Source organism: Alosa alosa, chromosome 19 (assembly GCF_017589495.1).
Source record: "Alosa alosa isolate M-15738 ecotype Scorff River chromosome 19, AALO_Geno_1.1, whole genome shotgun sequence".
Taxonomy (NCBI): Eukaryota; Metazoa; Chordata; class Actinopteri; order Clupeiformes; family Clupeidae; genus Alosa; species Alosa alosa.
This window is the reverse complement of record NC_063207.1, coordinates 14,607,698-14,634,817: the sequence shown is the minus strand read 5'-3', so window position 1 is coordinate 14,634,817 and position 27,120 is coordinate 14,607,698. Positions and strand designations below refer to the sequence as shown.

The window sequence follows — 27,120 nt, the reverse complement described above, 5'->3', positions numbered from 1 at the left end:
AGTTAACTGCTGTGCTTCCAAACACACCCATATCAGCTCACATTGTCGGTCAGTCACTCCATAGCAAGTCAAAGGATGAATGACCTGTGGTTATCCCACATTACTGAATGGTTTTTGCATCGGAATCGTAGCTGGATCCGTTACTGTGGCAGCTGCCAGATCACACAGTCTGCTTGGTGTTTTTCGTTTTCCTATACCTACACAATAAAAGATACCAGATACAATAAAAATCCCACCACATTTCCCTTTGCTCCAAATTCTTTCTCCTCTTGCTTTAAGGCAGCTTCATGGTTCTTCTTTTGAACATGGCCTACTGAACCACCCCCTGCCCCCACCCCCACCATTAGAGATACTAAATTGAGCCCACTCCATGGGAAACATCCATTGGGGAGCCATTTGAGCCTGTGTTGTGCATTTGAGACATTTGAAGACAATCCAAGAGGTGGAGTTCAAAATAATTGGTCTTATTGAAAGAGTAAACAGCAAAGATGAAGGCAGGTTTAGGTAGTTTTCGGGATATTGACCAAAACTGCCATTTACAACTACCCTGGAAATCCAGAGTTTTCGCAAGAGCACAATTTGAATTTGCTCAGCGAGTGACTCTGGCGATGAGTAATGATGCTCATTACCTATGCCCATGCAGCCGAGCTGCACCAATCATATTGTGTATCTGATATAGGCGGGCCAGGGTCGAGCTAAACAGATGATGACAGCGCTATGATGTCCAGAAACATTGGTTGTGTTATCCAATTGCGTCGACGTCCGGAATCGGTCAGTAAACATTGGTCGTAGTGTTATCCAATTGTGTGCAGTGATATTTTCAAATGCATGCTTGGGCCATTTTCATTACTCGTAGCCAGACCCTTAATCTTTCAGATTTGGGTCTGGATTTCCAGGGTAATTACCAAAATCTGTTTCTGTTTCCAGATTGTCTTTTCATCAAGGAACTCCGAAGTCTGACACCATGAGGTCACATTGGACCAAGTTGGACCAACTGGACAGTGCTATGCCCTTAAGATGCCTGAGAGTACAAAAACACACACACATTAAGTCAAGCTCCAAACAGATTGTTTTTACATACTGGCTTTAACATAGCTTTAACATGACCAACACTGTTTTGATATGTTTACAAATATATAACAATCAACAAATAAACAACATGGTAACATAAGACATTTTTTTTTCTGGGCCAGCCCATTGGGGATAAGCTAAACAAGTGTGACTTCTCATACATCCTCACTGGTTTTCATTGGCTGTAACAAAGTGACCATGGGCGTGGCAGTTCTGCCTTCATTGGCAGTAGCGACCTCGCTAGACTTTGTCGCGGTGACCGCCAGTCGCCCAGTGATGGCCATCCCCTTGTTCTGGGAGCGCCGGCGGTGGCAGCAGCAGCACACGGCCCTGGCGCACGCCCGCTGCGCGTCCTGGATGCCCCGCTGGGCGCTCTCGCTCACGAAGCAGTAGAGCGCCGGGTCGGCCACGCAGTTGAAGCTGGTGAGCAGCAGCGAGAAGTGGTAGTAGTTGAAGATCTTCTCGATGAAGTCGCAACTCCTCTCCAGCATGGTCCGCACCAGCAGGAACACGTGGTACGGCGAGAAGCACACCAGGAAGATGAGGATGGTGCTGGTCACCAGGTGCTTGATGCGCGTCTTCTGCGCCGTCTGCGTGCCGGCGCTCTTGCCCACCGCGCGCAGGACACGGAAGTACGACACGGACAAGATGACCAGTGGGAAGAGGAAGCCCACGTAGAAGCGGTAATAGTTCACCGGGTACTCCCAGGACTTCATCGGGTAGTGCTCAAAGCACACCCGCTGGTTGGTGATGTCCACACTTGTGGCTCTGTGGGTGAAAAAGATGGTGCCCACTGCCAGTTCCTTGAGCCAGATGAAGGCGCTGACCAGCGTGGCCGCCCGCATGGAGCGGAACGAGGAGAAGCGGAAGGGGTAGACCACGGCCAGGTAGCGGTCGATGGAGATGCAGCAGAGGAAGCCGATGGAGATGTAGATGTTCTCGTAGAGCAGGACGCCGCACAGCTGGCACAGCCACTCTTTGTGCTGCCAGTCGTCCCCGGAGAAGATGTACTGCAGCCACATGGGCAGCGAGGCCAGGTAGAGCAGGTCGGAGATGGTCAGGTTCAGCAGGTAGACGCCCAGCTCGTTCCGCACCCGCAGCTGCAGCCAGGCATGGTAGAGGGAGTAGCCGTTGGCAGGGAGGCCCACCAACAGGATGATGATGTAGGCGCCGGCGAAGAGGTTCTGGTGGATCTCGTGTGTGATGGTGCAGTTGATGACATCTGAGTCGTTGGTGGACATGGCAACTTCATGGCCATGTGCACCCACATAGAAACCAGGGTGCTGGGAATGGAGTGATTTGTCAGAGGATGGGTCACAACAGCCATCCCATGGTGGTCTACAAAATAACAATAGACCAAATTAAAATGTCATGTTGTATGCAGTGAATTAATACATAATTCCAGGTTTTTGCCCTTTTATTCTTTGTCATTACACACAAATATTGTGATGTATCGTAGATTAATCTTTTGCCATGTATTGTGATGCTATTGATTGGTGAGTTACTCTACGATTCCCACTCCTACCCAAAACATATTTGTAATCCAATTTAGTAGCTCACTGTTGTCTCATCATCTTTATATTTTAGAAACTCTCAAAGTAATTAACTGCCATTACGATTAATCGTTACTTATCTGACAGTACACAACTTAGCTCATGCAGTTTATAAGGAGAAAGAAAACATTGAAAAGATACAAGCAACACATTATGCAAGGAGGTGTCAATCACATCCGCAGGTTCTAATCCTGTTGTCCTATAACCATGCAAACTACACAGCAGAAGTTTACACTACAAAATGGAACACAGATCCTAATTATATGAATGGCTTTGTGTTTCACAAATGTGGACCCATCAGTATAATCAATTATAAGCACATTTGTCACAATACAATATATATGCTACAATCAGAAATATATTCTACATAATAGCACATTACTGAGAGGGGACACAGCAAAATGACAAACCATACACTGACTCTCACACTTAAAATAGACAGCTGTCAGCTCACACATCCTGATCAGAATATACTTTGCATGCATCCGTACAGTTAGACTGGACTAAGGGTGAGCTACAAAGATGGTGCAGGGGGGAACACAATTTTTTTCTGAATGCCCAATTTTTTGGGTTACTAGATCTACAAACATGCAAGTGCATGGATGAGTGAGTAAGATTCTTTTGCAGAACGTGATGACAAAAGAAGAAAGAAATACAACAACATCATCATAACTCTGAATCCACGAGCATGACATCCCTACCTCCAAGCTCGGCCATCTCTGTGCTTACTCAATGTGCACCAATTACTACAATCCTCCTGAACTGATGTGACTTGTTTTGTGTGTGTGTGTGTGTGTGGGGGGTCTCAGTAACTCTCAGAAAGGAACTGAGAGTATGTGACTTCAGTGTGACTTCAACCACATTGAGTCACAAAGACATATGCCATACACATCCCTTTTAGTCTGTTAGTGACAGTATGCACAAAAATAATATACTGTATATCTATACAGAAATATATCTTTTACAAGCTTAGATGTCATGATGACCAGCACTTGAAGCTACCTGTAACTACACCTGTAATTTAAAACATTCCACTAGCTCTATGTGGTAAGTTTGAGTTATTTGGACTACTGTATCACTGTGTCTTGGTCATGTCTTCCGTTTCCATGAGCACAGAAGAGTTATTGAGTGGCCGGGTAAGGCATGACTAGATGATTAGAAGGGCTGTCAAGAGGGGAAGTTGGGCGACCTTGCAGCCTGCATGGATCTCTGGGAAATCTGCCATGATTCATCTGCATTATTAGACAGCACAGAGAGTCTGGATGCCGATGAGGCCGGTACATTTTAGCACCATTTAATCAAAGTCCATGGTGGAGTATACAGTCTGTCATGCATCATACTCTCTTCACCAGAAAACCTCTCTGTGGCCACTTAAATCTTTTCCAGTGGAATTTCTGAGCTATGGTCTGTTAATAAAGATATTCACAAGTCTGAATGCCACCAATGTTGTGGTAATGTGACGTAATCTACTTCAGAAAAAAAATAAAATTTTTATACGGGTTGTGCAATCCATTGAGTGGATTACATATTTGCAAGTGTAAATCTACTAAGTCATCCCATGTAATGGAAATTTATATTTGAACATTCACAAAGTAATGGACTAAGTGTGTTTTTGCGCAGTATCTGAGCCCCCATATATTTCATCTGGGTTAGTGTCTCTTGCCTGCAAGATAACAATCATGACCCACGTCCTTCCAGCAATCACACTCCAGCTTGTCACATAAACTTCAGTCAACAACCAAGCTGCCTAGGCTATTTTAATCTTACAAAAAAAACGCCTAACCAAACCACCTTGCGTGCAAGCTGAAACACCTGCTTATGGTGAAATGGGCTACTGATGGATGGCTGAAATGGTGACTGCTCACAGTTCAGGGATTTTCTATGCCGTGCTGCAGACTCCCACAGGGCCAGCAGCGTTAATGGACACAGAGCCGGAGATGAGAAACTCTGATATAGAGTGCCGCTGACAAACAAGCTCACCCTTGTTTGGCCGAGATGGCCATTCACCGATATGTGGTAGCAGCTGAGAGCAATATTCTGGGAAATATCTCTGCTCATAAACGTGCACTAATGACTTCTATCCACAGTAGCACAGTAGCAGTAGACAAAGCAAGAGGGCCATAATCATTAATATGAATAATGTTATCCAAATAAACGTGTCTCCTGGGATGGCAACAAAATCACCATAAGGAGATATTCTTCATCAAGACCAACCTCCTGTATCAAAAAACCAACAATTTCCTAGTAAATTAACACAATTGTTTAACTGGTCAACACCTAGGAGCCATGTAGCCTATCTGAAGTATAGGCCTAGGCCAGCGGCTCTCAAACTTTTTCTGTCATTCCCCACTTTGTTGGGGAATTTACAAACCCCACATAAACTCATCAACCAGGCAAAATGGTAACTTAAAATATTTTTTTTTTGCATTTTGGCTCCATCTTATATTTCCGGTCTCGTTCCGCTGGTTCAAAAGGTTATTTTAATTCATATGTCGGCCTGTTTATGACTCCTATGTTTGTGTGTGATTATTTTGTTTTGAATCTATGATCTTCCTTGTCAAAAAAGAAAGGCATTGTTAATGATGGGCACAAAAACAATTATTCCTCCACTTCATCGCGCGCCACCTGCCATGTCACTAGTGGAGTCCGCCCCACACACACTTTGAGAACCACTGGCCTAGGCCTACTTTATATGCTAGGCTACTGTTCTTGACTACAGTAGATCAAGAAGGCATGATTGGTCCACCTACATGTTTCCTTATGAAAGTAGAGACTAAATTAATTCAAATTAGTACAATTGCTAGGATTTAAAAAATGTTACAGAATGCTTCAGTATTGGGGGTGGAGTTGACCTGTCCTACACCTGACTTGGAAACTGCATCCTCTCCTTTCCAGATGACTTAAAATTATTTGTGTGTCATTTTAGATCATCACTAAATGTAACTTATCTGGCATTGTTTTTGTCAGTTGTACAGTAGCTTATCAACACTGGCACATGTGTAGTACAAGTCTTGTGTAGTACAAGTACAAGACCGGGGCTGCTTGGAACATGGTTGGAACAGGGGCAGGTTGTTAATATCCAGGCTAGAGGGAGCTGCAACAAAACCCTTTAGGTGAGAACAACGTGTCAAAACTATGCACCTCCCACTAAAAACATCATAGAAGGATAATAGTTAAGGATATAAAAATGTATTCATTATAATTGATTGTTAGGGGACTCAGCTATAATTTAAAATGAAGTTTGAAAACCTGAGATGACTGATGTTATCTTTGTTTTAACATCGTTATTGTAATTACTAAACATAGTTTTACATTTGGAAGCATTTCAGACAATTTTTTAAACATTTGAAGTAAAAAAAAACATCGGTAGGGACCAAATTGGTCTTGACAGTGGTCCTACTAAAGAAAAACACACAGGAAAGACATCAGCAAAGCTTACCAGGCAGTGAGATAGATGAACACCTCAAGCAAAAGCAAAAGGAGTACGGCAAAGGACTATAACATGGGTGTTCCGACCTACCCCGACTACACGTGCCACGTGCCAACCAACCCCGTGCCTGGGGCAGGTTGGCACATGTGCACAAACCCACTTTAATAAGATATAACGCAAAACAAGGGATAATTTGTTGACATTGAATATATACAGTATTTAGCTGAGATCCCAAGCTTTCAGTTAAACACAATTTGACCGTTTTAACGCATTGTATTTTGTTTATCATTCAAAGATAAACAAAATAAAAAGACAATGTTTTCTGGTGTTCATAGACCTATTTCAATGCTTCAAACATGTCTTTGAAACATAATGCATAGGTTGGCCTCTCTTTTTCTGTCTTTTGTCTAACTGTTACAACTTACAGTATGTGTTACAACTTAGCCTACAGTATGTGTTACAACCGACCCCGGTAGTGGGTAGGTTGTAAAAACGGATCACCTTATATTTTACATCAAATTACAAGGTCTGTAATTTCCTTACAGAAATTTGAGTTGGTTATATCTGAAGTAGCCTACACAAACGTGAGTATCTTGAAAAAAAAGGTTACAGGATTGTAGCTAAAAAAAATAGCGAGTTACAGGTGTTGGAAAAAAAAGTGTTCCAACCATACCCGGTCTCCCCTATGTTAAATCAGAATAATTGACGTAATATGAAAAGGGATACGGCTTGGCAATATCTAGTTAGAAAGATGATGTTTCGTAGGCTACCGCATCAGTCACCAACAAGGAAAACTTCGCTCGTCTTGGCGCTTTCATAACCGAGGGCGGTGAGCCAACTTCACTTTGACAGGATCGACCGCAATCTATCAGATATATGTCCAAGCATGGCAATGGCACACCACTGCGTCCCTTCAGGGCATGCCACACTGGGGGATACCAACATCAAGCTACCAAAGGCCGACTCAGAGATAGACAAATAGGCTTGCGTCTTTGCTGCAATCACTATTATGGAGTTATAGTTACCTACAACAATGGAATTGAACAGAAGTGACATTCAAATCGATTACCACGTCGTCGGGGTCAAGGCGATACCACAACAGATGAACATGAGTCGAATAGCCTACACACATGAAGCTCGAGGTTAATTTGATAGGTCCCATTTATAATTAATTTATAAATAATTAATTCCCAAGCGATAGGCTATGTGGTGAATTTTGACAGTCAGCTACATAGTTTCAAAAAAGTATATTATTTGTGATATATTAAGATATATTTAGATTGCATTAAGCTACATTAAAATAATATCGCGAATTAAGCACCATATAGGCTACCCTGATACGTTTAAACGTGACATGGATATGGTAGACTGATGAGACGGATGTGGTAAACTAACGAGAAATTTCATTCACAATGAGTAGCCTAGACCCGACTACAGCAATACTGTCATTCCAATTAGCCTAAATAACTATTTACAGGCAAATCGACAGTGAGAGATACTTACGTTGTTGTTGTCCAGTTTCTAAATCAACGGTGATTTTAAAAACAGCGCAATCGTTCCACTGCTGCCTGCAAATTACCAGAACTTCAGCGCATTGACGAGTATCACACGCTGGCTACTATTAAAGCATTATTAGAGTCCAAGTCCTTGCGCAGCACGGCAACAGATCATTCGTACAATCAAATCGGGCGAACTGATAGAGGAGAGAAAGCTCATACTTCAATAGATCCGCCTTTTTGCCTTTCAAAGTTGCGTATTGATGACCTCAGTGCAGCCCACCTTTTCCTTCTTTCCTCCGCCAAGCAGGTTCCCGCGTGTTGGGTACTTTTGGTCACTGCACGTGTACGCACAAAAATATTTTTGGACCCATTTACAAAACACATACATTAGTCAATGAAAAAAATCTTTATTACAAAGTGTTGAACTTTTTGGACATCAGCTTTCTTCTTTTCTACATACAACTGACAGAAAACAAATCACTTCCTGTATTTTAAAAGACGTTTTCATTCAGAAATTGTTTGAGGGAGATGGACACAGGCACACGCAATTCTCCCTTAAGCGATGGGATGAGACTGTCTGCAGTAGTGTTTAAAAACGCAAATCAGCAAATCATGTATGCAGCTCCTGATCTTACAGTAGCTCTGCACAGGTGGGAAAAGTGACCAGCACCATTGCATTCACTCTCACTCTCTCTCACACACACACACACACACACACACACACACACACACACACACTACTGATGAAGGAGGCATTAATGCAATCTTAACATTTTTTATACTGTATGCTTCTCATGCACTTACTGTTCCCTCACTCACTACTGTAGATTTTAAGTATGCTGCCCAGTATCCCTGTTAGTGGAGGGATATTGTGTGATGTGTCAACAACTCCATTCTTGCAATTAAGTAATGGGATCAATAATGTAGCATTTCATAGAGCTGGTATAGATTGAACACAGACACATATGGGGCTAGTTACTCAGGTAGCAAGGGATGTGTGTCTGAGCTGTGGGTGTTTGAATCCAACACTGGTCCCTGATCTCACCTTAGTCTTAATGGACGTTGTGGTGGGTATACAATCCACATCACTTTCTCATGTTATAAAGGTGTGCTCTCCAAAAATAACCTGCTAAAATACACAATTGAGTGCATTATACATGATCAGCTACATGATCATTATACATGATCAGCTACACGATGGGTTTGAAGAAAACAACACTCTCACACACAAGAAACACAAACATGCACACACACTTCAATTCGTTTTTGGGAAAGTGAGACAGTAATAAATAAAATCTAGTCTTATTGCTATATCAGACATGTATTGCAGTGTTAACAACACACAGAAAAAACACCCTCTAATTTCAACACTACGAAGATCAACACTCAAGAGTCTTAACATCAGGCTATTATTGCCATTTCCATTCTACACATTTCTTCTGTAATTAGATGCAAGTCCAGTGTGCAGAACACCTCTTCAGTTGTATCCCCCGGAGAAACCAGCTGTGCATTATGGGGAAAAACATTTACATGGGTGCACATAACTGATCATTCTTAATTTGAATTGGTCAACCATCCACACTCCTTCAGCAACGTCCCCCTCGTTACCCAAAACAATCTTTGTCTTAAAACCTTCACTTCCACTGCGGATTATCTGTCTTCTTCCATCTCTCTTTCTCCCCCAAATCAACGTGCTGCTCCACAACAGCCTCTCAAATCCCTCTCATTCCGAGTGTGTACATAAGTGTGCTTCGATCTCTAAGTCCATCCATCTTCTCGCGTGTGTGGTGACTGTTAGGGGGTCACCACAAGCGCATAACAAAACAAAAAAGGGAGCCAGAAACAGAGAGAGAGAGATACAGAGAGAGAATTCTGAAGGGGTGAACCATTTCCAGTAATCTGTTCCAGTGATGGACTAGCACTGTCCTTGCCTCTAAAGATGGAGGCTATAATTACAGTCATTTAGGGCATGGGAGTGGTCCTTCTCTCCTTACCCTCGCTGTTTGTTTTCTACGCGCAAGAATAGAACTTGGATTGGGCAAGTGCGCCGTCCACAGAGAGCAACGGAAATCAATGGTGACCAACATTCAGGGAAGGGGAAGAAAAAACACACATTCCTTGTTTTCTAGTGCCTTTGTGGATCCCGGCAGTCTCTCAACCCTCTGTGCATACCAGAGAGCCAGACTGTGATTCTGTTTCAGGTCGCCGCACCCACCTGTTAATCTACATGGCTTTTGGCCGGTGATGTGTTGGAGGTCTGTGGTAGTATTATGAAGATAAGGACTTTTTGTTCAACAATTTATACCTATTTTTGTCTGTCATTGAGGGGTACTCAAAGGAGATATAGACATTCATGTTTCTGATTTATTGTTTGGTCGGTGTTATGTTTAGTCTGGTTATGTACAGAGTAGAATTATTTGGGCCACAAAATGGTTGTTTAGACACAGCCATACTCATACCACACTGTTTGAGGGTCATTGTTGGGGTCAGGAGAGGCAGGCGTACTCTTGGGCCTCTCTTCTGGGCCACCGTTCACTCCTGCTGACGGTCCTTCCATCTCTCCCTTCTTTAGCAAGGGTGACTCCACCTGTCGCACCTCCCCTCGATCGCGGCGCTCCTCCCCCAACTCCTCCTCCTCCAATCGCAGGGCAGAAACAGCCCGCACCGGTGTCACCATGGCAACCTCACCCCGGTGGTGGTGGTTTGTGTTGTTGTGGTGACGCTGGGGCGTAGGGCGGCCGGACTGTCCGCCAGGGGTCCTGGGGGTACCGAGGCTTCCTCCTCCTCCTCCGGCTCCTCCACTGGGTCTCACGCCTGCACCCGTCCCATAGCGCTCTGGCTGCAGGGAGAGCGAGGACGAGTGGTGTTGCGGCGGGGGCAGGCTCAGCTCGTCTCTGGGGGGCGCCACCGAGAGCCGCCGCGGGTCCAGATGGCCGCTATCCCCAAGCTGAGGCGACGAGCCGGCCAGGCGGGCCGACTGGGGGCGCTCTCGCGCCACTCCTCCTCCACCTCCCCTTCTCAGCACCACTTCAGACTGGTTGGGCGTCGACGACAACGAATGGTCGCCGCGGTAACTATCGGGGCCGTTGGAGCGGAGCAGGTCAGCCGACGCCAGGCTGAAGGTCCGGCTCAGGCTGCTGCCGGTGCCACCGTTCCCGGCTACGCCACTGCGGGGTGAGTGACGGACCCCTGTCAAGGCCCCCGAACCGCGGTTGGGCAGCGTCTGGGAGTGGCAGCTATCAGGAGCGGGTTGACGGACACTGGGCTTGACGCTGTGGCCTGGCTTGTGTAGGGCAGTGGACGAGGAGGAGTTGGGGGTCTTGACGGTGGGGGTAACGTAGCTGGTGGGCGTTTTGGTGCCGTCTTTCAGTGCCGCCGGCCGAGTGGCCCGGGTGAAGTAGTCGTTCATCAGGTCCTCGCGACTTCCTGTCTGCACCTGGGCACACAATGGAGGACGGAAGACAAGAGAGATAGAGAAAATCAAACTTAGCTGCAGACTGAGAACACACAGCGGGCCCCAATTTGAAAGACCATCAAAGTTTTACCCCTTGGTCACACAGACGACACAAAAGGATGGACAATACAAGGCTGTATTTCGCAGGTAGTTGCTTGTTGACATGCTAATGCAAAGTAAGTGGTAGGCCTAGCTGGCTAGCTGGTGGCATAAAGACCACTTGCCTCTTTTCACTATAAAATTGAAAGTGAATGGCAGCATGTCACTTTGCCTATGTCTCTTGTGGCTAATGTGATCAAGAGATTATTTATCAAATGAAAATATTCAGATTTAAACATTAAATCTGGCCTTTGGCCGTAGCAACCATCCATTTAGAACTAGTAACGGCAGTTTGTCCTGCAAGTTGAGAAATTAGTTGTACAAACAAGACAGTTTTAGCGATTAAAACGTTTAAATTGTAACAGGAAATGAAAACAATGCAAGTGGCAACAGTGGAATGAGCGGGATAATGGACTCCACGGTGGTCTGTTCACAGAAATCAATGCACTTACGAGGTTTAAACAGCACACCCCCCTTCTGTGAACAGATCACCGTGGAGTCCATTATCCCTTACTTATTCCACTCGACCGTGCATCAACTTCTGTGAACAGACCACCGTGTCGTCCATTATCCCTTACATAACTAGATGTACCGCAGAGCGGTACAAAATATGACCGCCGCCCAGTCCAGCACATTTTTTCCACAAAGATACATCACGTGGAAAGGCCTATATGATTCTGTCTCACTAAATTGATTTTATCCACACTCAATTCAAACTGGTATCTGCTAGACAACAAGTACCAAAACATGATTAGTTCATAGATTTCACATGTAAAATTCATTTTATACAACCCCACCCCCATCTTGCCTGTTAATAATTCTGAGAAATTCTTGTGTGCATGTGTGCGTGTACATGTTTATGTTTATGTGTGTGTGTGTGTGTGTGTGTGTGTGTTTGTGTGTGTGTGCGTGTGCCTGCGTATGTGCCTGTGTTTGTGCATGTGCATGCATGCGTACATATGTCTACTGTGTGAGTATGTGTCATACGAATGATTACTGTGAATGTATGTGTGTGCATGTGTATCTGTTAATGCACATGTGTGCTCATGGAATGGGTTAAGTAAGTACCCCGGTCTTTCAGTGTCCCGGGAATCCTTGTTGGTGTACGGTCACCATGAACGAAAGTTCACAAAACTTGGCATGCATTCGGAGGTTGTCATAATGATCCTACACTTTCAATTTCGTGCAGTTTTGACCATATCAGCCAGAGATATTGTGATGAAAACACCTAATTGTTTGCTTTTTAATTTTCAACTAGGTGGCGCTATACATGAAATAAGTGGTAATGGGATGGGTTGACATGCCCCCTTAAGACCAACATACAAACTGATGAACCAACTGATGAGAAAAATAGGTCCAAAGATGGCAGAGTGTATGAGTGAAGGAAGCACAAACTAAACGGTTTTAAATAGCGTCTGCTAAAATCCATAACCACAACCATAACCATAAATGGGTGACATAGTGACTTTCAGAGGTGGAAGGATGAGATTAACATCAACACTCACAAAAGGAAGGAAGACATTTAAAAAAGAAAACGACACTCTCTCACAGCCCTGTTCACTCTCCCCTGTCTCACAGAGAATCCCTCACAAGGGAAACAGTATGTTTACTACGCCTCAAAGCCGTAAACACATAAATTACACTCTCAACCAGATTACCTCAACAGTCCCTCAATTACAGCAAGCCTCCACTTTAGGCAACACTCAACAAGCCGTATCAAATGCACCTCAATCACATTTATCAACCCTCCAAAACATCCTCCATCAATCCACACTTTTCTCCAGAGGTGCAGGGGAGGACCGCAGAGGTTTTGCAAAAATGGCCTTTTCGTGGATTTAATTAGCACATTTTGGAAATAAAGGGAATCGATAAATTAGGGGTGATTTGAAAAGATTGGCTGGGAAATAGTTTTCTACACAAATGGTGTTTATGGTGAGGACATACGAGACAACCGTGAGAACATGGTCTGTTGTAATACTTATGCAATCACACTCTCTGCATCTCTGATCTCTGAGAGAGAGAGAGAGAGAGAGAGAGAGAGAGAGAGAGAGAGAGAGAGAGAGAGAGAAAGAAAGAAGGAAAGAAAGAAAAAAAGAAAAAGAGAGAGAGAAAGAAAGAAAGAGAGCGCTCACTTGGTGTTGCAGAGGGCCATGAGTCATGGCAGAGTGCAACATTAAATCATACACCAACTCACACACACACACAGCTTTTGACATTTCTGTTGCACATAAGCTCCATCAGAGCCAAGGCGCCCTCAAGGTACTTAGTTCGGGGTAAATTCAGGTGAGAAAATACTCATGACTGAGACAGAGGCACTGTAGAGGCAACGTGATGAGAGGGGAAGCTGAGAAGAGAGAGAGGGGGGGAGAGAGAAAGAGAGAGAGAGATGTAGCATGGCAGGGTTGGGGAGAGAGATGAGTAAGGGCGGATAGTTTACAAAGGAAGACTGACAGGGAAGGGGTGAGAAGACGGGAGAGATGGAGAGAGACCAGAAGAAAAGAAGAGAAGACTAGATGGGGCAAGTGGAGAGCTGTAGACTAGAGAGAACTTTTATCAATCTATTCCCCCTTTTACCAATCTACACGTCCCCTCCCTTACCGTAGGGGGCGACAAAGTGTTGCTCTCATGCAGAAACTCCTCCAGCGTGACCATCTCGCTGCCGGGGGACGAGGGCCGCGTGCGGGTGGGTCGCAAGCCGGAGCGGTGACTCGGTGGGTCGTACGGCAGCGTAGAGCTCCTGGACAGGCTGCTGACCATCTCGTGGCCCAAGCCCACGGCATCATCGCTGGACAGACTGGCAGAGCGAGGCTGCAAGCGCTCCTGAGAGCCTGGAGGAAGGGATGAAAAGAGAGAGAGGGAGAGAGAACAGTGAAGGACAAGTTGCGACTAAAAAAACAGGCAGCTAATCATAAAACATGAGGAGTGATGGAGAGATGGAGAATCTCCTCCAGTGACAACACATACACACACACATACACACACACACACACACACACTCACACCTACAGTACACACACTCACACACACACAGGTGATCATCATACTTATCCTGATAGTCACTAATGCACAGGAGGTAAGGGGCTCTAGAGTACAAGTGTAGCAAACAGCAACCCACTATGATCTATACAGTCATGTGGCAGCGGACATGTATTTTGTTTCTGTAATGCATGCCACTTTAGGGTATCTGCTAAATGTTAACGGGAAAATAATGTTTGGCCTGGGTGATGAGAGAAATTAAAGGTGCTCTAAGCGATGCTGGGTAACATCACTTCTGTTGACTTTCATACAAAACATAGAGCTAGCTCGCCACTTCCTCCCCCTCCCTCCCGTGCTGCTCCCATGCAATTGAAACTCTGCTAAACGCGCATCTCGTCTGTGATTTGCTGGAACAGTTTGTTATGTTTTTATGGCCTAGGTTTGCCCAGGTTGTTTTTGTTGCCATTTTTGGAGCCTGGGCTGTCCACAGAGATCGCATTGCTTTTACAGTGTATTCAGGACACAGACCGCTAGCGGTTGGTTAGGTTTGTTTGTAGTAAGTGACATAAAATGTTTTAGCCTAAAAAACGCACGGCATCACTTAGAGCACCTTAGCTTAAGCAAGCTTTATTCCTGACTTCAACAAGTTTATTTCATTGTGTTTTCCTACACAGCACACTAACTATGGTGCAGCATACATATCACAGACAGTTAGCTGGAGTGTAATCCTTTAATATAGTTCATGGATTCATTCTTAATTAGAAATAATAGCTACGTTAGAGTATGTAAATTAAACAAATAAAACAGAATAGTGCTGAAGGAAGGAAATTAGTTAGAAGCCACAAGAGTTCACATGCAGACAGACAAACAGACAGACAGACACACACACACACACACACCTCTGGGAGTGATGGGAGAGTTGCTGCCAGAGTTGTTGAGGCTGAGTTCAGCAGAGCTGGGACGGTAGTCTGTAAAGGGGGGATGGAGGGATAGAGACAGAGGGAGGAAGGACGAAAACAAAGGATTAAGGGACAGAGAGAAGGCTTCAGGGAATTGCAGAGGCGCAAACTCAGGAGGAGAGGACACAGACCGCAGACCCTCAGCGTCATCGATCCCATAGATCTCTTACCTGTGTTACCATGGAGACCACCACCATAGCCGGCATCAGGGGACAGTAGGCGCAAGTCGTCATCAGAGTTCAAGCCTGATGTAGGAGAGAGGGGAGAGGGAGAGAGAGAGAGAGAGAGAGAGAGAGAGAGAGAGAGAGAAAGAGAGAGAGAGAGAGAGAGAGAGAGAGAGAGGGGGGAAGAGAAACTGTTTACTATTTTAATCTGGACAGACATAGGGGAAGGAAGTAGATTCAGAGCGATTTTTCAATTTCACAGACATGGAATGCCCTTTTACCCAAGCAACAGCATTCTGACGCATAGATCCCTCATTTCCTCCTCGATATAAAGACTTTCTTTCTGCTGACTAAAATAGAATTATCCCTGAAGCACATGAGAAATCTGCCACTGTCACTATACACTGACAGATAAGCTTCCTCAACACAAACCCTTCAGATATTTAAAAGTGAGAGAAGAACCCCTTCAAACGGCCCTGACACATCTTATTTATAACTGGTTTCAGACCAGCAGAAAGCCCTGCATGACTGATTTGGGCAGAGCTGACACAGTGAGCTGCAACATGCGTAGCCTTAAGCCACGGCTCTTTTCCGGAACATGTTTATGTATCTGCCTCTGCCGAAATCTTTTGTTTGTGGAGGGGAGACATGTTTCTAGAAACTGTAAATAAACCTTCAATTAGACTGAGACGCTGATTATTTCATCCACGGGAAGTTAAATGAGGTTTTCCAAGAAGCGGAAAGCCTAGGATGATCCAGGAGGGGTCACGCCTACATGTTTGTGGTTTTTGCTTGGTCAAGCCATGTGTGTTGCAATACAATCAAGAAAAGCACTTCCACAAGGTTTTATATTGCTTCACATATGCAGGAGACCGAAAGCTGAAGTCTATACACATCTCTCAATATACACCAATAAATTAGAGAAGGTAAGAGACTGGGCTCTTTGGAAGCAACCTTTTTTGCCCGCAAATAACATCAGTCTAGATTGCCAGTCTGAACAACGCATGCATCTTTTGAAAAGGTATAATTATGTGTATGCTTATCACTGAAACAATAAAGCGTGTGTGTGTGTGTGTGTGTGTGTGTGTGTGTGTGTGTGTGTGTGTGTGTGTGTGTGTGTGTGTGTGTGTGTGTTTGTTTGTTTGTTTGTGTGTTCCACAGGCAGTCACTAGTCTAATGGACTGTAGAGCCCTCTCCCATCTCATCTCTGACGCCTCACCTCTTGTTCTTCTACTTGACCTAGGGTCAGCGGTGTGGTTGAGGGGGGTGGAGCAGGCAGGACCTCCGCCCATCTCCCCTCCCTGCCGGCGCCTGAGTGGCAGCTCTTCATGGCCATTCACGCTCTCGTTGCTGCCCCCTGGTGTCCGGTAGACGTCCCTGCCCCGAACCGCCACGCCATCGGCGTATGCTAGAGAAGATGAAGAAAAATGGAAATCAGTCACAGACAATCTTCATTAACAATGGGTTGCTGAGCTAACGAGGGTAACAGGCACCGGCATCAACACGGGCACAGGTGGCAGGGCACACAGACAGTGGTTTGGCGTGGCATGGCGTCGCAGAGGGCACAGACGTGCGGGTGAGAGTGTGGGTTAGAGCAAAAGGGGGCCACACGTGTGGGTTAGTGCAACACAAAAGACAACAAAAGCATTCAGAGAGACAGCTTTGCACGAGGCCTGGGAGGCCATGACAGAGCCTACTGAGGGCCACAGATAAGATCATACTCAAGTCTCCTGAGAAGAACATTTTTACAAATGAGGCTGACTGCAGAGAATATTACGTAACATCTTCACAATACGTGCAGGAAAAGAAATAGCTCCACTAGTCTGTTCCCTTACCTATTACAGAATAACAATGACAACAATGTGCAGTGTTATTGATGCATTGGTAATAGTCACGTTCACTTTTCACAATAACCTTATTGTGACAAAGCTTAGAGCTTATTAGTCCATCTGATAAACCATCACACACTAATTTTTTACACCAATCTTCCTTTTACTAAATGTTTATCTCTTGGTCTCTGACACCGGTCTCAAGTCACACAGCGCAAACACCTTTGTCTTTTTGCTGGTGGAATTATCGGCAGTTCTTTAAACGAATCTATTCCTGGCTGAGCGGACACACACACACACACACACACACAGTTGACAGTCGTGGCCCCGACCCGAGCACCAGCTCCAACCCAAGGGGAGGGCCGAGGGGAGATGGTCCAGTTTCCAGGACGCTTGGCTCTGGACTTGTCTGCCACTGAAGCATGGCATTGGGCAGTGGTGCGGAGAGCAGTACCACTAACGCTAAGACTGCTGAGAAAACCAGCAGTGGGTATTAAGAAGTGTGTCTGTGTGTGTGCCTGTGTGTGTCCCTGTGTGTGTGCCTGTGTGTGTGCCTGTGTGTGTGCCTGTGTGTGTGTGGGGGGGCTGAGAGTCTGAGAGAAACAAATCAATGTCCCTCCATCTTCGTGTTTGTCCTGGTAAGACCAGACAGCTCAGGATGCGGGAAGCACTCTAGCCTGATTAACGAGTGCTCAGAAGAGCTCCAAGGGTGTCCACGGGAGGGCACGAGATATACCCTCGAGTGTGTGTGGGCAGGAGAGTGAAGAGTGGAGAAAAGAGGAGAGGAATGTGAAAAGATAATGTGGGAGGAGGACTGTATTAGGTGATAAAGGAATGAGGAATGAGTGAGGTGCTACCCAGAGATGGAGTGAGGAATACAATTGGAAATTAATAAGGCATAAAGACTTTGGATATTATGAGATATTATGAGAATACTTATGTATTCTCTCATTTTATATCTTTAAAGAAAACGATCAAATTCTGCGACATGATGTATGCCATCTCCTACCCAAACTCCTGGTATGACTAAATTAAATCTTATGACTTTTCCAAAACGTTCAACGAATTTACTGAATTCCATGATTTCTCCAGGCCTGGATTTTACAATTCCATAACTTTTCCAGGTTTTCCATGACCATGGGAACCCTGCAAACCCATTAATCTCACTAAAGTTTTGATGTATAGGAACCTAACCTAGCTCCTTCTTAAGCTTTTTTAAGTATTCAGTAACTTAAGTAATCAATAAGCACCACAATGCAAACCACTATTGCATGTATGCTAAAATAATTAGTCCACTAATTGCATGCATACCATCTGTATAGGCAGTATGCTTAAAGACTGTTAGCTAGGCAGGCAGCAGCAACAGGCTGGGAAAGCAACAACAGCAGCACTGCTTAGAAGCAAGGCACTCCATAAATCACCTTCAGTCCACACACACACACACACACACACACACACACACACACACACACACACACACACACACACGTCTGTATCTGTCTGAGTGCAAGGCACTGTGATGAAGTTGTTGGCTCTCAGCATCCTTCCTCCAAGCAAGCGAATGAGATTTCTATTGACTGAGGAGATGAAATGCTTGAAGGAGCCTGGACACACACGACGCCGACGCCACTTTTGAACCCAGTCAAACACACTCCACTGCACTCGACATTTGTGCTTTAACACAAAGCCGAAAAACACACACTCCGCTGGCCTACACACAGGTACACACGTTGCTGTGAGGGGCACACACACAGGTCTAAGCAAAATGTTGAGGAACACAGGCACACACGCAAGCGCACACACACACACATAGACACACACCTCTTCACATGCAGCGGTGAAGAACAAATACAGACATACACGCACAGACGGGCCAACACTCTGCTGATGTACACACACACACACACACACATACAGGCCCCTCACATAACCTTGTGAGGAACACAGACACACACACACACACACACACACACACACACACCCATACAGACTGCAGTGGCTGACAGTGGCCCTGTTTGGGTGAGACAGAAGCGGGCAGAGGAACCAGGGCTGACCAAGTTACTTACTGCACACTATAGTCTGTGGCTCGTCCAGAGTTGGGTTTGAGAGTGACCCAGAGGCCTAATAGTACCCAAGAGGTCAGAAAGGGCCTCCCAAGGACTGAGTTACAGGTATGTGTGTGTAGGTGTGCATGTTGGTGTTTTTTTTTTTTTGGGGGGGCTACATGTGCACATAATGTGAACTTTATACATAAGTCAAATAAGTGAAGTTACATTAAGAACTTCATCTGTGAGTGTGTATGTAAGTGTGCGAGTGTGGCATTGCTGGTTTTAGGGACATTTTATAACTACATGCCAAGAGTTTGTTGGGTTTCCTTCAAATGTGTGAAATGTACTAAGGAGTTCATCTTGTGCTTGCATAGTACATACATATATGGACTCCAGCGTCTGTCTAAACTCTAATGGCAGAATGGCGGTAGACTGAAACGGAGGTGAGGTGTTAAGAGTTAAATAGTGACTGGGTCTATATGGACAGAGATGGACATGACTAGTACTGGTGTTGGTGGTGGTGATAATGATGATGATGGTGGTGGTGGTGAAGATGATTTGGGTCAGAACTGTTCGATGGATGAGACGGGCTCTCCGGACGGGCAGCCCGGCAGGAGGTCGGAAGAGGACCAGAAGCGCAGGCGTCTGGACAGAGAGTGGCGGGAAGAGGTGGGGGTCCGGGGTGGCTTTTGGATTTTGTCCTGGCTCTTGCTCCGCAGGAAGCAGAACCGCTTGGGCGCTAGAGGAGGGGGCACCAGCGGAGTACAGACAGGGTTAATATGGACAGAATGTGATGAGAGAAAGAGAGAAAAAGAGAAAAAGAGGGATGAATGAGAAAGAAGAAAGAGTTCTATCAGAGAAAAAAAGGTTAGACCAGTTTTTACAAAGAGGAATTGTTCAAAACCTGAAGAGAGAATTGATTACAGGCATGCAACATTATAGTATAGTCCAGAAAGATATACTCTTGAGGAAGATATACAGTAACGTTACTGATTAGTTGAAAGTAAAGGCTCCAAATTTGGAGTGAAGTGTTTGGCAGGAAACCATCACCATGAGGAGATAAGGGAATCAGCATATAGCCATTCTGCCCCCTAGTGGTCAATGCTGAGGCCTGCATGATATGTGCAACAGCTGGGATCCATCTAAAGAATACAATCCCCAATACATCATACCAAGGCTCATGAGCGAGTATCTGTCTCACAAGCAATGGGAATTGATCCGCCTCTTGGTCCTTGTAACACACAAATACACACACAGCACTCTGCCTCATCCTTAAACACACATGATCCTCACACTAGCACACACCAAACAGTTTGTCTCTCTATCACACACTCAAAAACATGCTCTCACACATGCCCCCCACACATGTTAAGACTGCAAACACGTTTAAACGCTCTCTCACACGCTCTCTCACACACGCCCTCACACACGCCCTCACACACGCCCTCACACACGCCCTCACACACGCCCTCACACACATAAACAGGACACTGGAGCCTACCTTTGCTGGCGTGTGACGGCGTGAGAACAGGGGACTGCAGATGGTTCTCCTCCGGGGAGCGGCTGCCGGCTGAGTCCAGGCTGAGGCGCGACATGCGTGGGGGCAGCGGAGGGGGTGGCGGGGGTGGCAGGGGCGGCGGGCCGTCTGGGCAGTCAGGCAGCAGGGGAGGGGGGTCGGGCAAGGGGATGTCGGGGGGACAGCGGGCTCGGTCACGTTCACGGGGGCTCTCCTTCTTAGGCTTGATGAGTTTGGCCAGAGCCTTCGCACCAGCCCAGTGGTTACGTCTGAAGAGTTTCAGACACACACACACAAAACATGTTAAGACTGCTCAGTAGTATGCATGTATTGCTTCACCTTCTCAGCAAAAGAGACAGTCCTGGTTCTCACTTTTTGGGTGTGGGGTCATAAAACTTGTACTGGTCCATGATCTTCTCCTCCAGCTTCTCTTTCTGACGCCGCAAGGAGTTCAACTTATCACTGGAGGAGAGAAACAGAAGTTCAACTTATCATTAGATGAGAGAAACAGGACCCTGCCATGACTCGTCAACATACTCATACAAAGTATACTTTAACTTCAATACCATACATAGAAATCTCTCTCTCTCTCTACAACACACACACAATCACACACACATAGACACAGACAGACAGACTCACACACAGACTCTCTCTCACAAACACACACAGTCTCACTCACTCACTCACACACTCACACACTCACACACTCACACACACTCACTCACATGTACTGCTTCTGCTCCTCGTGGTAGAGCTCCTTGCTTTCCATGGTGCGCTCCAGCAGTGTCTGGTTCTGCTGACTCAGCATCTGGATCTGACTGAGCAGGTGGTGGTTCTCCTCCTCAAGGTTCCCCTTCAGACGTGTCAGCAGCTAGCAGGGGAGGAGATGAGAGCACCGAGGGGAGAGGGGAAAAGGAAGGAGAGAAAGAGAGGGACAGAGAAGAATAGGACAGGGAGGAAAAAAGGACAGAAGGTGTCCAGAGGGGTTAGAATATTGCACTGCATTTTCAGCAATTTTTTTAAATGCAATTTTAGGGCAGCTGGTTTGAAATTGGAAGAAAAGGTGTCCATCTAGCTGCTGACAGTGCAAATATTTTTGTGTTGGCAGCATAGTCTGATGCATTTTTTTTACCACCTTTTTACCTCTGCCAAGGAGGTTATGATTTCCCTTTTGCCCTTTTCTTTTGGTTGAATGGTTGTGGTTTGTTTGCTTGTTAGCAGGATTGCACCTTGGATTGCAGACTAGTGGCCTGACTGTAATGGAACTTGGTGGAAAGGTGTAGCATAGGCCAAGGACAAACCCATATCAGTTTGTGGCAGATGAGATTCACAAGGCAACTGCACACTTTTTGTTTTCACTAATGATGCAAGATATGGCATTAGTTGGCATCACTTCCACTACCATTGTGAGATAAGGCATTAAAGGGGACTGCCAGGCCCTAGTGGAGGTCTGTACTTTACTGAGTGCCAGTTTTTAAATGTATTTACCATTGTGTAGTTTGTATACAATGAAAAATAGTAGTTTATAGTTTCCACTGAGTAGTTTGCATACAGATCATGTATATTACATTCTGAACATGTCTCAGTTTAATACATTTGGGAGAGTTTATTCTCCACCTCCGACTCCTCCATCGTCCTCCTCCTGCACTCCTACCTCACAGTGGTTGTCCAGCTTGGTCATGGAGATGTCCAGGCCCTGGTGCTGCTCCTTGAGCTGGTCAAAACGTGCCTGCCAGCGGTTCAGCTCCAGTTGGGCCGAGTTCAGAGTCGTCTTCAGCTCCTTCGTCTGCACCTGCAGCCCGTCGTACTCCTGACGCAGCTGCATGTGGCTCTGAGACAGTCTGCAAACACACACACACACACACACACACACACACACACACATAATTAACACGATTAATGTTCAACCTAACCTTTCAAATACATCTTTATACATAAACTGGTTTCCATTATTAAAGTTGCAATATGTAAGAATGACCACTAGTGTTTAAAACTGGCATTACAGTCCAAAATCGAAACATTTGAGGACATTAAGTAGGCTAATATGGCAATTCAAAGGTCGAAATGCTACTTACTACCTGTGAGATTGGTAAATTGGCAGAGGGTGGCGCAGAAGGCCAAAACACAAACTCAAAACATAAACAGTATTTGCCGGCTGCAAATGAAAGTTTGAATTGTAAATATCCTGGCTGTACCTTTGTTGTCAGTGAAGCCAGTATTTGAAAATAACATGTTTCTGTAATCTCTGATGGCATATTATGGTAATTTTATTATTTATTACAATAAATATCCAACATATAGCACCTTTAATGACACTTTTTTGGGACATAATAACCATTATTGGGGTTTTATAAGGCTTCACTTTGGTGTCACTATTTCTACCTCTACCTGATATTATTACACAGCTGTTACGCTATTACACACTAGAGGGCGCCACATACATACTGATCAAATGCGAAGAAAGTGCACATGCTCTGCACATCTGAATAGTTTTGGAACATTAAAACATAAATGCCTTCATAAATACAGTTTTAAGTGGCAAGTATAACTAACAGATCATAGTATAACTAATGTGTGAGTTCTACATGTGTGCTTGTGTAAGCAGGGCTTCTCACTGGTCCATCTCCTCTCTTAGGTTGTGGTTCTCCGCCAGGATGAGAGTGTTCTTCTGGATCTCCTTCTCCAGACTCTCCCTCCCTCTCAGCAGACTGACCTCCAGAGCCTCCATGCCATCCTTCTGCTTCAGCAGCACCTTGTACCTGCGCACACACACACACACACACACACACACACACACTCAGTCATGGGAATCCCCTAAAGAGGCATTTCAATTTGATTTACCAACCGCTACCCCCTCCCCCGAAGACATCTCCAAGCTATTTTAACTAGACATAGATGCACACTGATCTTCACACACACACACACACACACACACACACACACACACACACACACACCTCCCCCACAGGAACTGACTATAGTGTTAGTGACACTGTTGTTGTTAGGGTTAAAAACAGGCTGATTAAATATTGAATGTTTGTATGTCGTTTGGTCTCTCTCTCTCTGTGTGTGTGTGTGTGTGTGTGTGTGACATGTGGTGTGTGTCCTCTTCACAGCCCAGGCCACAGACGGGCGGATGATATTACAGCTGATTGGGCATCTGACAGCCGCCAGCTCTAATCCCTCAGCTGAGGCCCCAGTGGGGCCCCCTTTCCATTATACATGAGGCAGAGAGACAGAGACAGAGACAGAGACAGGGACAGGGAGAGGGAGAGGGGGAGGGAGGGGGCGGTCAGGCAAGGAGAGAGAGGGAGAAAGAGCAAGTTGGGGAGTGAGTGAGAGGTAGAGAGATTAAAATAGGAGAGAGAAAGAAAGAAAGACAGGGAAAGAGAGAGAAATAGAGAGTGCGTGTGTGTTTATGTGTGTGTGAGCGAGAGAGAGAGGGAGGGTGCAGTGATAGACAGGGTGAGAATGGAAGGGAGGGGGAGTGTGGGAGGGTCAGAAGGAGAGAGAGAGGAGGGGAGAGGGAGAAAGAGGAGGGGGGCTAAAGTCAGGGAGGAGGACCGTGAGGAGGGGAAGAGGATAACAGGGGGCACTTGGAGAACCAAAAGAAAGGAGAAGGGAGGACAGCAGAGAGGAGGATAGAAAGGGAGGGAGAGATGGAGAGAGCGAGAGAGAGCCAGAGCCGAGCGAGAGAGAGAGAGAGAGACGGAGGAGAGGAGAGAGAGAGAGAGGAGAGAGGAGAGAGAGAGAGAGAGAGAGAGAGAGAGAGAGAGAGAGATTTCTATGCAGCATTGGTTCCACTCATCACTCATCTGCAGTATTTCCACACCACCGCTGTGGACAATAGGCCAAACTTTCCAGTGGAAAAAGGGTGTGAGCAGGAGTTAATTTATGGATGGTGCCCGTTAACTGGGCTACAGAGATGGACAACAGACAGCAGATTCAAAACAAAGCACAGCATGGGGAACTAGTACAGGTCACATTGAAAACAGCTTAATTTCCACTATAATGAACCAACTGAAAACATAACCACTGTGAGTGAATTCAGAGACTGCTTATCAGTATGTATATAGTTGGTTCTATGCTCCATGATTCACATTGCATTACTTGTAGAATGTGCATTGCAGTGCATTTCCCCGATAGGGCAGCACAGCTAGATGAACCCGCCTTTCGTTCGTATTTTCAAATAAATCCATGGATCACTGTCTACAACGTGTCAATCAAAAAGACGGTGATGTTAGCCAATGAAATGCCTGAGAAATTCAAATAAAAGGAGAGAGCATCAAGTTCTGAGCCCAAAACTCCTTTCTCCTCCGTCTACACACAAACACTGACACCACAGGTTTTTCAGGTTGAGGTTTTACAAAATAACTGTTTTCAGTGACTTAAAACGGAGTTTGCATAGAAAAAGATAAGGTTTTAGAAATCCCCCGGTTTGTGTGGACGAGGCATTAATACTCCACTCCAGCAGTAAACTGGAGGGAGGAGATGGAGGCAGAATCAAAGCTCTGCCTCTGAGCTCTCTCTTCATGTGAGGGAGAAATGCTCTGTGGTGCAGGCCCACTTCAGATAAGAGGGGGGAACCTTAATCTGGATCAAGAAGCGGAGTGGTTGACACTACCACCAGAGCGTCATTCAGATCAACCCCCACCCCGTTAACCCAGGTCTGGCCTCAAAGAGTTGGCAGACGTGGATCATGTCTGTCTATCCAGTCATCTGTAGAAGTCTGTCTTTATCTGTCGGCGTGCGAGGAAGGGGGAGTGTTCTTGGCCCAAAAGTGATATGTAAAAGACATCAGAGAATGAGTGTGCTTCCTGCTGCAGTTTCCTGTTCCTGCGTTTGCATAGCTTTGTTCTTCGTACGCACCTATAGGCTCGTTGCTATTCAGCGCGCAGACTCAAGCTCTGCGCCCCCTTGGCTGTATGTGTGAGTGTGCGTTTGTGCATGTCTGTGGTTTTGTATGTGCATGAATGATTGAGGAAGAGCACACAAAAGGGTTAAGAGTGTATGGGTTGTAAGGTGAATGACACACAATAAGGTCAAAGATCACAGGTTACGGGTCACAGTCTTCTTACTTTACCACTCTTGCTGGTTACCTGTGTGTGTGTGTGTGTGTGTGTGTGTGCTAGCTCACTTGCTCTCCAGGTTGCGATGCTCCTGCTCCAGGGCGCGCTGGCAGGCCTTGAGCGCGGTGTGCTGGCCGATGAGCGCCTCGTACTCGGCCGCCTGCCGCTCGTGCACCCCGAGCAGCAGACTTCGTGCTTTCGCAAGCAGCCCCCCTCCTGGGCGGCACGCGTGCCTCCCTGGCCTCCGCTGCAGGCCCTCCGCGTCACCCTCCAGAGTCTGCACCTGGCCCTGCAGTGTGGCATTCTGGGCCATCAGAGAGGCACTCTGGGAACTGAGCGTGGAGTTCTCCACCTACAGAATCAGCAGGAGGAGGAAATGAGAAATATTTCATGGCAAATAGATAGTTGAGACACTCCTACTTTAGTACGACTACAAGCTTTAAGATTTGGTAGCATTGTACATACCATAATTTATATGTAAATTAGCATTAGCATAGCATTATAGCATATTTTAGTGTATGCATAGTTTGACTGTTTTGGACTGATTAAACCTACTGGTATCCATCTGATAATAAAACCATGTGGTGGTGGTGTGTGTGCAAAAGAGTGAGTATACAGTACATAAGTGAGTAGTCTGGCCGTGTGTGAATGTGCGTGCACCTGTAGTTTGGCGGTTTGTGTGTGTAGTGCCGTATTGTGTTCCTGTAGAGCGGCAGCTTGTCTCTGTAGTGCCAGCGTCTGTGCGTTCAGCTGGGAATTCTGGGATTCCAGCGTGCGCTGCTGCTCCTTCAGGAGCTGCTTCTCAGTCTGCAGAGCGGCATTCTGGGTAGAACGAAAATAATCAAACCCAAGATCAGACCGTGTAGAAATCAGTGATGTACCTCCAAAAGCAATCAAATGACATCACATGTTCTGTGTTTATTTTATTTGCTTTAACACTGGTATTTACAGCAAATCGGACAGATTAATTCTTGCTTGTGCTAAAACCCTGTGCTGAAAACTATGGCAGCAAATAATCAAAATGGTTTCCCAAACGAGGGAGTGATGACCTCTACCAGAACTAACAAGTCATAATTCAGTCCATCTTTGAAGGAATTTTTCAAAGACCTTCCATCAGAAACAGACTAGGCTGCCCACTCATATGCTATTGTAATCAGGAATATTCTAGAAGATGACCTACATTCTTCTCCACATCGATCAGCCGGTCCTTCAGTTTGAGGAGCTCAGCCGTGGCCTCCCTATGCTCTGTCTCCCATTTCTCCTTTCCTGCCCGGACTGCGCCCTGGCCCGTTGCATTCTGGGAACTCTGGGTGTGGGCTGCCTCCTCCTCCTGCCTCTGCCTCAAGGCCTCCAAGGTCTTTTTCACCTGAGAGGGGAAGGGGCACAGTAGGGGGGGATATACCCATCAGTAACACAACCCTGAACAATGAACATGGGAGGCAAAAAAAAT

At 45.8% G+C, this 27,120-nt stretch overlaps 2 protein-coding genes across 3 annotated transcripts in view; both read right to left on the bottom strand.

Annotated features, from left to right (window-relative positions):
- Positions 1-1,060: 1,060 nt before the first annotated feature.
- LOC125284503 (ovarian cancer G-protein coupled receptor 1) lies at positions 1,061-7,772 on the bottom strand. The gene is made up of 2 exons (XM_048228484.1): positions 7,558-7,772; positions 1,061-2,409 (listed from the first exon to the last, which is right to left on the bottom strand). Exon 2 carries the CDS (start codon positions 2,310-2,312, stop codon positions 1,227-1,229), a length of 1,086 nt encoding a protein of 361 aa, XP_048084441.1. The 5' UTR covers positions 2,313-2,409; positions 7,558-7,772; the 3' UTR covers positions 1,061-1,226.
- A 172-nt stretch (positions 7,773-7,944) lies between these two features.
- The window catches only part of ccdc88c (coiled-coil domain containing 88C), a 56,597-nt gene continuing 37,421 nt past the window's right edge, over positions 7,945-27,120 (bottom strand). The window contains exons 20-32 of one of the 2 annotated variants that reach the window (XM_048228463.1): positions 26,851-27,036; positions 26,331-26,492; positions 25,739-26,022; positions 23,217-23,360; positions 22,256-22,442; positions 21,327-21,472; positions 20,971-21,060; positions 20,584-20,867; positions 16,425-16,613; positions 15,212-15,286; positions 14,982-15,050; positions 13,705-13,934; positions 7,945-10,989 (exon numbers count right to left, since the gene is read on the bottom strand). In XM_048228463.1, coding sequence (XP_048084420.1) covers positions 9,991-10,989; positions 13,705-13,934; positions 14,982-15,050; positions 15,212-15,286; positions 16,425-16,613; positions 20,584-20,867; positions 20,971-21,060; positions 21,327-21,472; positions 22,256-22,442; positions 23,217-23,360; positions 25,739-26,022; positions 26,331-26,492; positions 26,851-27,036 — 3,045 coding nt within the window. In that variant the 3' untranslated portion in view covers positions 7,945-9,990. The remainder of the gene's footprint in view (positions 10,990-13,704; positions 13,935-14,981; positions 15,051-15,211; positions 15,287-16,424; positions 16,614-20,583; positions 20,868-20,970; positions 21,061-21,326; positions 21,473-22,255; positions 22,443-23,216; positions 23,361-25,738; positions 26,023-26,330; positions 26,493-26,850; positions 27,037-27,120) is intronic. The other variant, XM_048228464.1, reaches the window with a different exon arrangement.